We start from the raw sequence: 15,579 nt of genomic DNA, 5'->3' as shown, positions 1-15,579 counted from the left end.
ATTACTTCAAACACATCTCTTCTCCTCGTTCCAGCAGTGAGACAAGAAAGAGTTAGCTACAGGCTTCAAATCTAATAATTCATTCTAGGGATGTTTCTTCGTTATCCAGACACTTGTCTGTGTCTTTGCAAATTAGTCATTCCAAGTGTGCATTTTGGTGTTTCGGTATCTCTCCTATTAAATCAGGCAAGAACACAATTTGATTCCTCCATGGCACTCTCCGCGCTGAATAATTCAGATTCGTGCGGGGAGGGTTACAGAATGCCTGGATGGCAATCTTATGCAATCCCACTTGCTGAATATTTGCTAATTTCATCCTTCTGATTCTCTCCCCTGACCCCACCCTCACCTTACCCCTTCATCATCAGACTGTTTGTAATGGCTGGACAGTTTTTGCATTGAGAAAACTTTCCACCAGAGAAATGTCTTATAGTTCCTGAGGCATTGGCAGAAGAAGAGGATGCCTTGCACCTCAGCCCAAGCAGGCCTAGATCTGGCCAAATGCCTGGAAAGGAAACTGCCTGGGATCCCACCCCACAAAAAGCAAAGCATTCTCCAGTCCATATTAGAAAGACAGGGTGAAAATAAAATAAATATATTCCCATCCCCATCCCTCATCATACTAGGCAAGAGATTGAAAAACACAAGAGAGCTCAGTCAAGCACCCCCCATATTTTGTCACAAATACTGACTTTGGAAAGGTGGAGGGGAAAATACTTCCTTTTTAAAAAATGTGATAACTTCTCTAGTTGAGATTTGTTAACGGACTCTACATCCTCCATGCATAACAATGCAAGAGCATAAAAAGCAACTGCTGGATCAGGCCTGTGGCCCATCTAGTTCAGCATCCTGTTCTCACAGTGTCCAGCCAGAAGCCCCAGTTGAAAGCCTGTGAGCAGGTCCGAGACCAGGGAGAAGAGTCGGTGGAAGAAGACTGGAAAAGGTTTAAAGACTATCTACAGAAATACTGTAAAATTAATGAACGTTAGAAAAATGTTGGAATGAAGTTACATGGCTTTAGTAGAAATGTTATAAGGAACTAAGTACAAATAGATACTAATGTATTAAAGGGAAAAAATAAGGTTAGAACATGTTAAGAAAAATTACAGGACAGAAAACAGAGGAAGATGGAAAGGAATTGCTGAAACAGTTAATTAAAGTGGAATACAAAAAGGGAGGTGTGAGGAGGTCGTTGAAACAAGTGAATGAAAGATAAGATATTGAAACTATTGGATGTATTTTAAATTGTTGTTGTTTTGTTATGTTAATTCAATGTTTTAGTGTTATTGTTATGTAGTGTCTTTGTTTTCGTATTGTATTGTATTGTTTTGTTTAATTCTTTTGCTTTTTTCTGTAATCTTTAAACTGTTAATAAATATTATTATTTTTAAAAAAACAAAAATAAAGCCTGTGAGCAGGACCCGGGCACCAGAGCAACTCTCCCCTCCTGTGGTTTCTAGCAAATGATATTCAGAAGCATTGCTGCCTCCAATTGCTGAGAAAGAGCATAGCCATTATGGCTAATAGTCATCGGTAAGCACAGCACAATATTGCCAACAATGTCCACCTCAGCCTTCACCAATCAGATGTTATGGACTACAATTCCCATCGCATCCCACACAGCATGGACCATGGTCAGGGATGATGGGAGCTTTGCACAACCCTGAAAGGTAAAAAAATGGTAAAGGACCCTGGAGAGTTAAGTCTAGTCAAAGGTGATTATGCGGTTGTGACGTTCGTCTCGCTTTCAGGCTGAGGGAGCCGGTGTTTGTCCACAGACAGCTTTCTGGGTCATGTGGCCAATAAGGACTAAACCACTTCTGGTGCAATGGGACACCATGACGGAAACCAGAGTGCACAGAAACGCCGTTTACCTTCCCACCACAGCGGTACCTATTTATCTACTTGCACTGGTGTGCTTTTGAACTGCTAGACTGGACAGAGCAATGGGAGCTCCCCCCATTGTGCGGATTTGAACCACCAACCTTTTGACTGGCAAGCCCAAAATAACATGGTGAGTGGTATAGAAAAGTTTTAGGTAACAGAAATCAACACAAGTCTAGGAAAATTAGCCCAAATAAGTTCCTACTAGCTCACTTACATCAGTGTAAGTCATTTGGAGCTCATCCCCAGATTAAAAGGGCACCCCCTCCAAAAAAAACCCCACCACCTTCCCCACTCCCCAAATGGTACTTTGTTAATCTGGAAGCTTGATTCTTATGGCAGTGGGAGCATCAATTCACAATCTCAGCTTGGTGCCTCTTCAAAGCCTTCAAAAAGTCAAAGATGAGGGTGGTGCTGATACTTTTGTCACTCTGCTATCTCCCATTTATGGAGAAAGTGTTAATTTATTTCACTTTCCATTATGCAAGGAATCAAACACAGTTCAAACCTTGTCAGTCAGCCTATTGATGCGTTAATTAAGGCCTAGGCAGAGCCAGAGAAGCTCAATCTTCCCTGATAGAGGCACCACTTTTGCGGTGGTGGGAAAACAAATTGAAGGCACAAAACACAGGCAAACGGAAGGTCCCGCTTGTGCCACTGGAGCAAGCCTCACCTGTTCTGCAACTCATATCGGGACGGGAACAATGGGCAATTGCAGCTGTCTGACATAAACAAGCGAAACTCTCTGGTTCATAAGCGAATGTGCAAATCTCAGAAATGAGCATCAGGCACTGGGCTTCTGCAGAAAGAACAAGCAGAATGGTGCCCTACAGAGGCATAGACTACCACTCCCATCAGCCCCAGCAAAGCCATGGCCTGAGACCAAGTCAGACAGCTGGCCCATATAGGTCAGTACTGTCAACACTGACTGGCAGCAGCTCTCCAGGGTTTTCGGTCTCGGGAAGAGCTTCTGGATACTGTTTAGTGCCTGCACCCAAATCACCACTCCACACATTGCAGGGTGCAAACACAGGGGCCCTTCCCCATCTCTCGCTGCCACCAGCCCCACACCCTCTGCTTCAGACAATCCTGGAAATGCTGGGGAAAGAATTGCAAGCTATCCTCTTGCCTGCCACCAGCAGAAGTAGGCCGCCAAACGGTATCCCAATCAATAATTCATAGAATATGAAGACAAATTTTTGTTTGGGATTGGCTTGCCGCAACAGCGAAAAAATCTGTCCCAGATAATTGCATGGTACACAACACTGGCAACTGCCTTTAATGAAACGAGGGCTTAAAAGCAACAATCCCAACGAGCTAAATATCTGCTACACAGGGGTGGGGAACATTTTGCAGGCTCCCTTCTGGGCAAGCTTGCAGGACCAGTGAAGGGTCTGGGCCTGGAGAGAGGGGTTCAGCTTGGGGAGAGTTATTGAGGGCCACATAGAAAGGTCCAGAGGGCCTGATGGTTTCCATCCCTGTCCCATCCCATTCTGTAACAAGGAAGTAAGATGACTCAAAGACAGAGATTGAGATCACAGAATCGTAGAGTTGGAAGAGACCCTAGGGATCATCTAGTCCTAGGGATCTGTCCCAATCACCTATAAATCCAGCCCGCGGACTGTCCGGGAACTAGTGTGTTTTTACATAAGTAGAATCTGTCCTTCTATTTAAAATGCATCTCTGGATTATTTGTGGGGCCTGCCTGTTGTTTTTACATGAGTAGAATGTGTGATTTTATTTCAAATGCATCTCTGGGTTATTTGTGGGGCAAAGGAATTCATTCCCCCCCCAAATATAGTCTGGCCCCCCACAAAGTCTGAGGGACAGTGGACCGGCCCCCTGCTGATACTAGTCCAACATCCTACAATGCAGGTATATGCAGCTGTACCAAACAGGGATTGAACCTGCAACCTTGGCATTATCAGCACCATGCTCTAACCAACTGAGCTATCCAGGTGTTGCTATACCATTGGCAATCGCCATGGGACTTTTGGGTTTTGGGTTGGGTTTTGGGAAGACACCTGTGCGTGAATTTGTTTTATGTGTGTAGATCAGTGCACGCTGACCAATGAACAGTCTTCGCAGTAGGGCTCTGTTCCGATGGCATGAAGTAGTCACAACAAACCAGTAGATTCCTATCTGCTGCTGCCTTCATCTGCCTTCACAGCCGTTGTAACATATCGCTTGTTATCATCTGCCTGTTCTGCCGTTGAGGACTTCTTGGATCATTCTTTGTCTGGCTCCTTCCCTTTGACCTTACCTCCTTGGGTGACCCTGCTGGGAGTACAAGATTCCCAATGGCTTCACTCACAAGGGTCATAGGAACATGCAAGCCCACTCATCACAACAAGGTGATGATCCAGCGAGTGGGACTTCATTGGACTGGTCATGTTGTGTGGATGACTGATGATCGTCTTCCAAAGCAACTACTCTATTCTGAACGTAAAAATGGAAAGCATAATGCTGGTGGTCAACAAAAGAGGTTTATAGACTGCTTCAAGGCAAATCTTAAAAAATGTACAGTAGTATAAACACTGACAACTGGGAAACACTGGCCTGCAAGCGCTCCAGTTGGAGAACAGCCTTTACCAAAGGGATCATGGACTTTGAAGACACTCGAACTCAGGACACAAGGGAGAAATGTGCTAAGAGGAAGGCATGCTTGGCAAATCCACACTGTGATCAGCTCCTGTCCGGAAACCAATGTCCCCACTGTGGAAGGACGTGTGAATCCAGAATTGGCCTCCACAGTCACTTACGGACTCATTGTTAAAACAGTGTTTATGGAAGACAATCTTGGCTATGAGTGATTGAAGAAGAAGAAGAAGAAGAAGAAGAAGAAGAAGAAGAAGAAGAAGAAGAAGAAGCAGCAGCAGCAGCAGCAGCTATACCATTGTTTGTTTTTTCCTTATTTCTAATTTACCATCATAGTCAGTTTACTTTTTCCAGCTTTTAGGAAACATGGTTGAAAGACATCCAGAGGGGAAACTGTGTTAAGTTTGTTGCAGGAAAAACAAGAAAGCCTCTTCTTTCCCCTTAAAGACTTACAAACCTGTTCTGTGAATGGCCACAGTTACTTACATAATTGCAAGCGTCTGCACTTTTCTGCATTTAATGTCCTTCTGATCTTAATGCTTTAAATCCCCACCTACTCCCCAAAAAACAGATTCCTGTAACTCAGAATGATACTTCACACATCTGATAAAATGGATTGTACTTCACAAAAGTTTGTTCTACAATGGATTTAAGGTGCCACAAGACTTGTTTATGGTTTGAGAACTTTGGCAAGTCATCCATCCAATTTTATTCGCCTGCCACAAGCCCGCAGAAAATAAAACACCAAAATCATACAACTACTGACATAAAATGAGTCGAAGGATGTGGCACAAATACACAGGGGAGAGAAAATCCACCTAAACTGCACTTGAAGTTGACAAAGTCTTTGACAAATCTCTATATGTGCACAACTAAATAAATAACTGGGGACAATGCTTGTGTTAACATACCCATAGAGTCTAGAAATACGAAAGGCATTTATCACAAGGATCACATACACTTCAGGTACTGGAAATTTATCACTGGAGGACCCCTAGGAACATAACTGTCCCACCCTCCACAAATCAGCCAAAATCTCCTGTGAGGAACAAGGAAACTGGCTGCAAGACCTCTCCAAATGAAAGGAAAACAGGGCTTTGGGGAGCTCAGCAAAATCAACTGAGTCCCACTCTGTCAAGGGATCAGCTACTATAAAAAACTGTCATTTCACTGGGAATTCTTTTTTAGAATAGCACAGCAGGAAGCCAGCACATATATCCTTGCTGGTACATATAATTGACATGTAAAAATATATATACATTGTTTTCCAGTTGTTTTAATATATTTAATAGTTCTGTATTTATTTATTTATTTATTTTATCTCATAAAATATATGCATCCTTTGATTGTAAAAACTCAAAGCAGTTTACGAAGAGAACAAAACAATAAAATTATCCCTGAAAAAAAACTATTTAAGGGCATTCAAAAGATAAAATCAGCAATAAACCAAAATCAGATTAAAACAAACACCAATATTCTGCGCTGCCTAAGTAGGCTTGAGAACAGTGAAGGTGCCTGTCTGATGTCAAGTGGCAGGGAGTCCCAGAGGGTGGATGCTGCCGTGCTAAAAGATTCCTTACAAATGCGAAGTGAGTGCTATATGGCAATTGAAACAGTGCCAGTTCTGCAGATCGAAGCAGTTGAGCAGGCATATATGCGGGAAGGTGGTCTCACACAGGTAAGCTGTTTTATGCTTTTATTAGATTGTAAATCACTTTGGGCTGCCCCACGGAGGGTGATTCATAAATGAAACCAATACGCTCCACACATATTTCCAGATCTAGCTGCATTTGCAGGTCCTAATCACCGCAGGGGAGATTTCATAGCAAAGCCTTCCACGGGCAACCAGCAGACAGGGTTGCAACCATTGCTGGGGGGCAGGGAGAGAGAGAAAATCTGGTCTGGCTGGCCAGCTTCCTTGCAACTTGAAAGAGACTCTCATCACACCAAAATCCTCTTAAAGAGGAATGAGAGATCTGAAGAGATACTGCAGGGGGAAACGGGAAAGAGAGCAAGAATAAAAAGCAGAAGCTACTAAAAGGGAAAAAGCTCGTGTTCTGTAGCTCCGCGACTCCAGAACGCTCCGTGATGCAGTTCGTAAGAAACTGACAAGGTCACACCATTGATGGTAGGTGGGGCCATGCACACTGTGTGTGTTCCAGCCACTTAGCTATTTATAAAATGTGCATGTTGCTTCTCTAGCTAAAACACAAACCATTTAAAAACACAAAAGGCAATAGGAAAGAGCGCAGTTTAAAAATTTAAAAAGTAAAGTCTAAAACGTGGTAAAAGCACTTGCTTTTCATGCAGAAGGAGCCAGGTTCAATTCCTGGCATCTTTAGGTCAGGTTGCAAATATCCAACCCCCACCCCCCAACTGAAAACCTGGAGAGCTGCTGCAAGTTAAGAGTCAAAAAAATCATTCGCATCTGTCTGTCCTGAGAGACAAATGAGTGCTGAAAACCACAGGAGGAGAGAGGGCTCTTGTGCTCTGGTCTGGCTTGTAGGCTTCCCTTTGGGGCATCTGTTTGGCCACTGTGAGGACAGGATGCTGGACTAGATGGGCCTGATCCAGCCAGCTCTTCTTATATTCCTATGTGGACGACTTAAAGGGAGGCCAGGCAAAGAATCACAACAGGCAGACTTAATCAGCCAGTTCCATTCCATTCCATACAGTATTTATATACAGGGATGTGGGGGGGGGGGGGACACACCATCACCAAGGCCTCATGGGTCTGAGATGGTTGAGAACAGTATGTAAAGCGGTACTGGTACACAAACTGTATTTGTATATTTTTTTGTTATTTATTTTATGATACTACACTACACCACCTCAGAACGCCCACATAATAGATAGTCTCATCACTATAGATAGAATAAGAGGGTTTTTTTTGTTTTTGTTTTAAAAAGTCAAATGTTCAGTTCAGAGTCATCCACCCAGATGGACCTGCTTGAAGCAAACCTATGTTTGAACAAACGGTTTTCTTCCAAGAGAGAAGGGTTTCAGCATCTTCCTGACCACATCACAACTTCAGTTATGACATTTGCAACTGAGAACATGCATTAACTAGCATTGCCGGCAGGTACTTTCAGTCCCAGGGCTTTTAAGGTATTACAAGCCACAAGTATTATTACTTCAGCTGTAAAGCCCACGATTCACTTTCCTCTTATCTTCACAACCGACACCACCATTCCGTGCTTTACAACAGCTTCCACACCCCTGACACTGCAGTAAAAAAGCCAATTCCGATAAGAAGGAAATACTCTGAACACGAGCAGTTTCAAAAATCCACTTAAGCCATAGCACCTTCAGGACTACAGGAATAAAACAGGTCTCGCTTCCCTGGCAATAAGTGATGGAGGAAAGAACGGTAAGGAGAACAACAAATAGCACTAAATAAAGACTTATTTATTGCTAGCTGCCCAGAGAATGCATTTACTAATAATGCATTTTTAAAGTAAAAATCAATAAATGAGCATTCATAACCATGTTTATGGCAGGCTTGCCCCAAACTAGAAAAGTAAGAAAGATTAAACAGAAGATTTTGCAGCAACCAGCATCAGTCCCAGCGGGCCTTGGCAGGCCATCAATGGCTCAAGGTGCTGATGCTGGATCTTGTTTGCTGCACCACGAGTGATCCTTTGAGTTCCCTCTTGGTTATGTGGCCCTGGACTTCTGCTCCAAGAGTCAGCCCTACCTGCAGTACCGACATTCACAAACTCATTGCAAAATGTATAATGAGAACGTTTGCTTCCCCTAATTGTAAAATCCAGGAAAATGGGAGGTCATTTACAGAGCAAAAGAACAACACATTCTCTGATCTGGCAACAACTGAGTGCCCTCAGAGGTACTCCAAACACACAACCCTTCAGGGCACCAGCTTTGAAAGGAAAGAGTTTCTTTTGCAAACTAGGCAGGTGTTGTTTGCCATCCTTACAGCATCATGGTGACTATCAACATGGCCAAACCACCAACAAAGTGGCAGGAGAGCTCCCTGACAGTGGTCCGTGACCATCTCATGCAATCACCGAGGGCTGGCGGCTCTTGGTAAAAGGCAAGGGATAGACAGATTGGGTTTACAGGGTGCCAGCCACCAAGACAGCCTCCTGCCCCCCAGTGGCGCTGAAATAAAATGAAATCCATTGCATGAGACACAGTTCCTATAAGGCTGGAGCAGAAAAATGAAGATCCAGGTGGCTTAGGCTCCCTGTTCATGACTCTCCGACCCCCAAAATGACAGGCCTGTGCAGCTGAAGCAAAGGAACAAAGTCACCCAAAGATCACCTTACCCTGAAATCAATGCCCACTGTAGAGATGAAGCTGCCAGCCAGGAAAGCACCATCCTTGAACCGCACCAGCAGGCAGGTCTTGCCAACCCCGGAGTCGCCAACCAGCATCACCTAAAGAGAAAAGAACAGGCATTGGGGGGTGGGGATTAGAGCTAGATAAGACCCTTTTACTACTAGTGACCTGGAGCCACAGAGCTCTGTCTTCTGGGCTCTCTGCTTCTAGCCAGGGCCATAGCTAGGGGGGTGGTGAGGTGGGCCCCCACCAGGGGCACAGGTGACTGGGGACGCAAAACCGGCTAAAAAAATGTCCATAAATATAAATATTGATTATTGCCTCATGAGAAATGGTTTTAAATAGAGGGTGAATTGAAGGGGAGTTAGAGGAGAGGCAGAAAGAAGAGCTAATTTGTCTGTGGCTAGGGGGTGCAATCTGGATGGTTCTACCAAGGGCGCAAGATCACCTAGCTACGGCTCTGCTTCTAGCACACCAGACTCAGACTGTGAATGGATAACACTGGGGCAAGGTTGGGGAACCTCAAATCCAGGGGTCCAATACAATCCTCAAACCACATTCTATACTACGACTATTACTGCATTGATATCTGCCCCCCCGACCCTCAGCCTCTGGCTTGCCTAGTTAGTGCTGGCCCTCTTAACACAATTCCAGCTCCTTATAGAGAGAACTCATCTATCAGTGCCTCATAATCAACTCTCTCTCCTGGCAGTTTAAACCTATCTACGTGCCAGACAGGCTGCGAGTTTTCTGCCGGGCACACAGCAGCTCTGGGCTGGAATCAGAATCGTGACCTGACGGACTTTGATAGAATTCATTGCTCTGGCCCCAGTTATTTCAGTGGCCGGTCAGACAACATTTATAGCAACCACCCCCAACTTGGCACCTCAGTTGTTTGGTGCTCTACCTCCCATCAGTCTCAGCCAGAAGGGACAGAGAGTTGTAGTACCACTGTTGGAGGGTGCCAGTTCTGGGAAGGCTAGTTTAGAGCAGCATTGCACAGCAGCCCACATCCTGAACTCAATATATTATTTCAAGTAGGGGCTTCTACATACATACATAATTTTATTGGTATGCCACCTTTACATATGTTAAAATCATGCCCAAGGCAGCTTACGACATGAAAAAAAATAGATAATTAGGAAAAAAATACATAATTAGAAACATAATTAGTTTACATAATAAAGTAAAGAATATAACATCAAAAAGCACACAAGCAAATAGAAGCAACGGCCACATAAATCATAATTAAGATTTAAAATTAAAGATACAAAAATTAATATCAATAATAACACAACACCAACACCAATAAGAGTCTGTTCAGCAGCTTTTGTAGCTGGAGTCAGTCCCTCACTCCCAGACCTGGTGAAGGAAATCCAGCAAGGTAGGAAGCAGATCTTCCAGGGTTCACAGCCAGGACCATCTCTGGCTACCTAGAACTTTGTAAGGATATAGGATGCTTATACTGAGTCAGGGAACTGGTCCATCTAGCTCGGTACTGTCTACTGACTGGCAGAGGCTCCCCAGGGTTTCAGGAATGGACATTCCCAGTCCTACTTGGAGATGCCAGGGATTGAACCCGGGACCTTCTGCATGCGAAGCAGATGCTCTACCACTGAGCCAAGGTGCTTTCCCCAAAAACAATGAGAACTCAATGAGCCCTACTCCCAGGTAAATCTGTATAGGATTAGCTTGTGGGTCACTCTCATGTTATTCAAGAAATGTAAAAACTGAGTCCTGCTGGGTCAGGCCAAAGGAGCCTATCTAGTCCAGCATCCTGTTCTCACAGTGGCCAGCCAGTGGGAAACCTGCAAGCAGTACCCAAGCACATCAGCATTCTCCTCAATCGTGTTTCCAGCAACTGGCTTTCAGAGGCATGTGGTCTCCAACACTGGAGGGAGAGCCTAGCCATTGTGGCTAGTAGCCATTGATACCCTTATCCTCCATTAATCTGTCTGATCCTAATTTTCTGAACTCTGTAGTTTCTGTTACATAAGAAGCAGTTTTATACCAAGTCCAACCTTTGGTCAATCTGGCTCAGTATTTTCTGCACAGACTGGCAACATCTCTCCAGGGCTTCAGAAAGCAGTGATTCCTCACACTACCTGGACATGCCGGGACTGAACCTGGGACCTACTCCATGTGGAGATGCTCTACCACTGAGCTACAGTGGTTGGACTAGATGACCCCCAGGGTCCCTTCCAACTCAACTCTGGTTCCAAGACCCTTCTCTAAGGCACAGAAAGTAAGTTATGAAATCCTTCTCACAGGCACAAGAAGATTCTCTAAACTGCAGTCCTAGGAAACCGATCACCAGCCTCACTTGCTCCATGATTTAACTTGGCAATGACTTTTGCTAGCAGGTGGGCTATTACACATTGCAGAAAAAGTATGGTGGTATTCATTTCAAAGGCTAATTCCATATTTTGTGCAACCTTACACAGACATTTACATATGTGCAAACGTGTAGTAAATGTGCAAACAGGCAAACCATGCAGATGCCGGCACATTTACTACATCTGCATGCCTGTTTTGCACATTTGCTACATGTTTGCACATTTACTACATTTGTGAAATGTATAGTAAACATGCAAATAGCTGTCAAGCATTTAGTAAATGTGCCAAAGAGGCATGTTTTTAAATATTAGTTTGCTTTCTAATATTTTAAATTGTTTTAACTCTACATTTAATTGTAAATGTATTTTATTGTGTTTTATGTGCTCTGTATTCTGGCATGCAAACGTGCAGTAAATGGGATACCTGAGTGCCCCACCAGTGCCCTTCAAATATTTCAGAAAACAGGGAGTCAAAGGTGTGCTGCAACCCAGAACTTTTCTGTCAATCATGCCTGACTGAGTATCTCAACTGCATCTCAGCAGTATAGGCAGGCCTGCTGTGAAAAGCGCTAAGAAGGAACGCTCAGCACACACCCCTTCACTTTCACTATTTTTTAACAACTTTCTAAACTGAAAAAGGAAAGGAAAGAGAAGGACTGATTGGCAGAGAACACCCCTCACAGCTGAGTACTGCCATGCCAACATTTCCCCCAATTCTCTCCAGGGAGCGGAAGCCCAGAAACTTCTGTAGGGCACAGCTCCCCTCCCCTGATCTAGGGCTCAGCCCCTGAAACTCTGACTCCAGGACTCACACCTGAGACATATTGAGTGACAACAGTCATTCTGAGCATGTGCAGAGCAATTTCCATTCCTGCACACCTGCAATAGGGGAAGAGTCTTTCTTTCTGGCACCTTTCCTAAATAACCTCTCTGTGCTCTGGAGATGAGCCCTCTCCTGTTAAGCAGCTAGACCTCAGGATCACAGGAAGACAGAGAAGCAAAAAAGGGTGATGGAGAGGCAGTGTGGTGTAGTGGTTAAGAGCGAAGGACTCGTAATCTGGTGAACCAGGTTCGTGTCTCCGCTCCTCCACATGCAGCTGCTGGGTGACCTTGGGCCAGTCACACTTCTCTTTAGTCTCTCAGCCCCACTCACCTCACAGAGTGTTTGTTGTGGGGGAGGAAGGGAAAGGAGATTGTTAGCCGCTTTGAGACTCCTTCGGGTAGTGATAAAGCGGGATATCAAATCCAAACTCTTCTTCTCTTCTTTGTCACAAGACATTATGACGACCATGCACAATCCAAACCATGTCTATCCTACTGAATTCATTGGGGTTTACTCGAGGCAAGTGGGACTAGGGTTGCAGCCTTAAGCAGCTTTGTGGGGGGGGGGGAGAAAAAGACAGGCAGACAGAGAATCAGATGAAATCCTGGGTAATGTCTAACAGCTGCCATCTTCCCTACCAGGAACCTCCAAATAGAGAGGCAGTCTACCAGCAAACACCCACATCCTGGAGGCAAAGCAACAGGTGTTCTCCATAGGAGTCCCATAAATATGCAGCTGATGGGTGACTAAACACCTCCCCCTCCAAGCAGCCGGACTTTTCTCCTGGGGCTTATCTCAGACTCCAAACAAGCTTGGTTTGAACCCCTCTTCTGCAGGAGGAGGCCAGCTTTGCAGCGCGACAAGGCACCCCACACCCCAAGGCAAAAGGTGCATAGGGAAAGGGGCTTAATTGCCAAACGAGTCATTGGCAACAGGTGTGTGTAAGTTTTTACTTTCTCAGAATCCCCCCCCCCCACCGCGCCAAAATAAATCTAATTTGAATGAGCTGGCGAGATACAGCCTGGCTTTCTGATGTCCTGACCCCCCCCCCCAAAAAAAAGACGCCGCCACCCTCCACGGCTCTGGGAGCCCTCTTGGCTCAAGTCTCCACGCGCCTTTACGCACCCGCGGGACGGCCTGGGGCGCCTCGCTCGCTCTCTCCAGCCGCCGCCCCGGGTCTGGTTCCCCCTCCCCGACGGCGCCGAGCTCCGGAGCTCACCTTGAAGGCGACGTCGTAGAACTCGCCGCTGGAGCTCAGCGAGGGTCGGCTGGGCAGCGCCGCCCCATTGGCAATGGAGGAGCCGGCGGTGGCGGCGGCTGGGGCGCTCCGGGCTCCGGCTCCAGCGACGCCCTTGGGGGCTGCCGTCGGCGCCGCGCCCCGGGAGCCCTGGCCGGGCAGGGCGGAGGAGGGCGCCGAGGCGGTGCCGGCGCCGCCGCCCTTGGTCTTGGGGCTCTTCTTTCGGGACATGCTGCTGGCTCAGGCAGGGCGCCCGCCTCACCGCCGGCTCCCGCCGGGCAGCTCCCGCGCGCTCAGCAACCTCTCCAGCGGCAGCAGCGGCAGCAACATCCCCGCCTGCCTCGCTCGCTCCCTCGCAGCCGCTGCCGCTCGGTCCGTCGATCCGCGCGTCCGGCCCCGCCTGCCGCTCCCGGCGCGTCTCCGCCGCTAGGGGCGCCCGAGTTCACTCACGCCGTGAAGTCGTGCGGGGGGGGGGGGGGAGCCAAGCCACTGCCAGGCTTTTCTGCTGCCCTAGGAGATATACCTGGGTGAAGGTGAGCTGAGACCCGAGGGGGTGGGGGAGTTCTTTATTTAATATATTTGTGTCTTGGTTTTAAGAACATAGGAAGAGCCTGCTGGATCAGGCCAATGGCCCCGCTAGTCCAGCATCCTGCTCTCACAGTGGCCAGCCAGAGGTCTGTGGTAGGGGTGCCACCTCGCCCTCAGGATTGTGGGTGCTCGCCACCACCATGCAGACATGCGACGTCACTCGCACACACCTGCACATGGACACCTGCGCACACATGCATGGGACGCGGGTGGTGCTGTGGTCTAAACCACTGAGCCTCTTTGGCTTGCCGATCAGAAGGTTGGTGATTCGAATCCCCGTGACGGGGTGAGCTCCTGTTGCTCCATCCCAGCTCTTGCCAACCTTAGCAGTTTGAAAGCACAGCAGTGCAAGTAGATAAATAAGTACCACTCCAGCGGGAAGATAAATGATGTTCCCGTGCGCTCTGGTTTCTGTCATGGTGTCCCGTTGCATCAGAAGTGGTTTAGTCATGCTGGCCACATGACTTGGAAAGCTGTCTGTGGACAAACGCTGGCTCCCTTGGCCTAAAGCGAGATGAGCGCTGCAACCCTATAGTTGCCTTTGACTGGACTTCACCGTTCAAGGGTCCTTTATCTTTTTACCTTTTTACTACATGCAGGTATGTGTGTGTGATATCACACACCCGCACTGTGGTGGCCGGCGGCAGCCGCTCCACAGCCAGCAAGGCACTCTTTTCTGTGGGGAAGGGAGAGACTGTCTCTATGTCCAAGCCTGCCCACCCCTCCTCAGTGGCAGAGCCACTGCCGCCTTCTCTCATTGACTTTGTGGGTGCCCAGCTACCACAATTATATTATTGTGGGTGCCCAGCACCAATGGCCCCCTGAAGTTGGCTCCTATGGCCTGTGGAAAGCCTGCGAGCAGGACAGGAACACAAGGCCAATTCTCCATCTGCTGTGGCTTCCAGCAACTTCTTGTGAGGATAAAATGGGGGAGGAGGAGAAATATGTACAACATCACCTTCAGCTCCTTGCAGGAAAGGTAGGGTGTAAATGTTAGAAGTAAGTAAGAATGAATAAATTTACAAGGTTGGTCAATCCTTTTGACAGCCAGTGTGATGTAGTGAATCCGGGAGATGAAGGTTCAAAGCCTCCTTCAGCCATTGAGCTCACTGGATGACCCTGGGCCAGTCACTGCCTCTCTCAGACTAATCTATCTACCGCACAGGTCTGTTGGGATGAAATGAGAGGAGGACCATGGACACCACCCTGAGCTCCTTGGAGAAGAAGGTAGGATATAAATGCAGCAAATAATTAAATACATTGAGGGAAGGAATCCAGGAACCTAGTACTACGCAGCAATCCAATTTTGCAATACTTACTCACGAGAATTATCAAGGCAAAATAAGAGAGAGGCAGTGGAGAAGGTGGAATAAACAAACGCTTTTGAGCTACACTTGAGCTGTACAGTCTAAGGTACCATTTTATTAATCACCTCGAGGAATGCAAAGATATGAAATTGGGACATGCCATTTTTAATCTTGTGGTTTCCAGGAAAGCTGTTGTGTCGTCCCCCCCCCAGTACAAAAGAACTATTTATATTCATGCCCCTCCACACTGTAGGCAGGAGATTGTGATTTTCACACCTTTCTAACTCCAGATATATTACTCAAGATGGTAATCAGGTGATGTCTGAGGGGAAAGGTTCTCAGCTGGGAATTCCCGGGAAGGTGAAAATTAGGAAAGAGGCAGCTCATCTTTCTTGTCAGACTGCTCCCATAGATGGAAAGCTGTATTCTCTTCTCCAGACTAAACATCCCCAACTCCCTCATAAGGCTTGGTTTCCAGACACTCTTATCATTTTGGTTACGCTC

The 15,579-nt window shown here is 46.6% G+C and overlaps 1 protein-coding gene across 1 annotated transcript in view; it reads right to left on the bottom strand.

The window, feature by feature from the left end:
* The window catches only part of RAB26 (RAB26, member RAS oncogene family), a 123,429-nt gene extending 109,851 nt beyond the window's left edge, over positions 1-13,578 (bottom strand). Inside the window, exons 1-2 of the mRNA XM_081889005.1 lie at positions 13,163-13,578; positions 8,772-8,882 (exon numbers count right to left, since the gene is read on the bottom strand). Coding sequence (XP_081745131.1) covers positions 8,772-8,882; positions 13,163-13,411 — 360 coding nt within the window. The 5' untranslated portion in view covers positions 13,412-13,578. The remainder of the gene's footprint in view (positions 1-8,771; positions 8,883-13,162) is intronic.
* Positions 13,579-15,579: the final 2,001 nt, after the last annotated feature.

Source organism: Podarcis melisellensis (assembly GCF_964234715.1).
Source record: "Podarcis melisellensis genome assembly, chromosome: 14".
Lineage (NCBI taxonomy): Eukaryota > Metazoa > Chordata > Lepidosauria > Squamata > Lacertidae > Podarcis > Podarcis melisellensis.
This window is presented reverse-complemented; position numbering and strand designations above follow the sequence as displayed.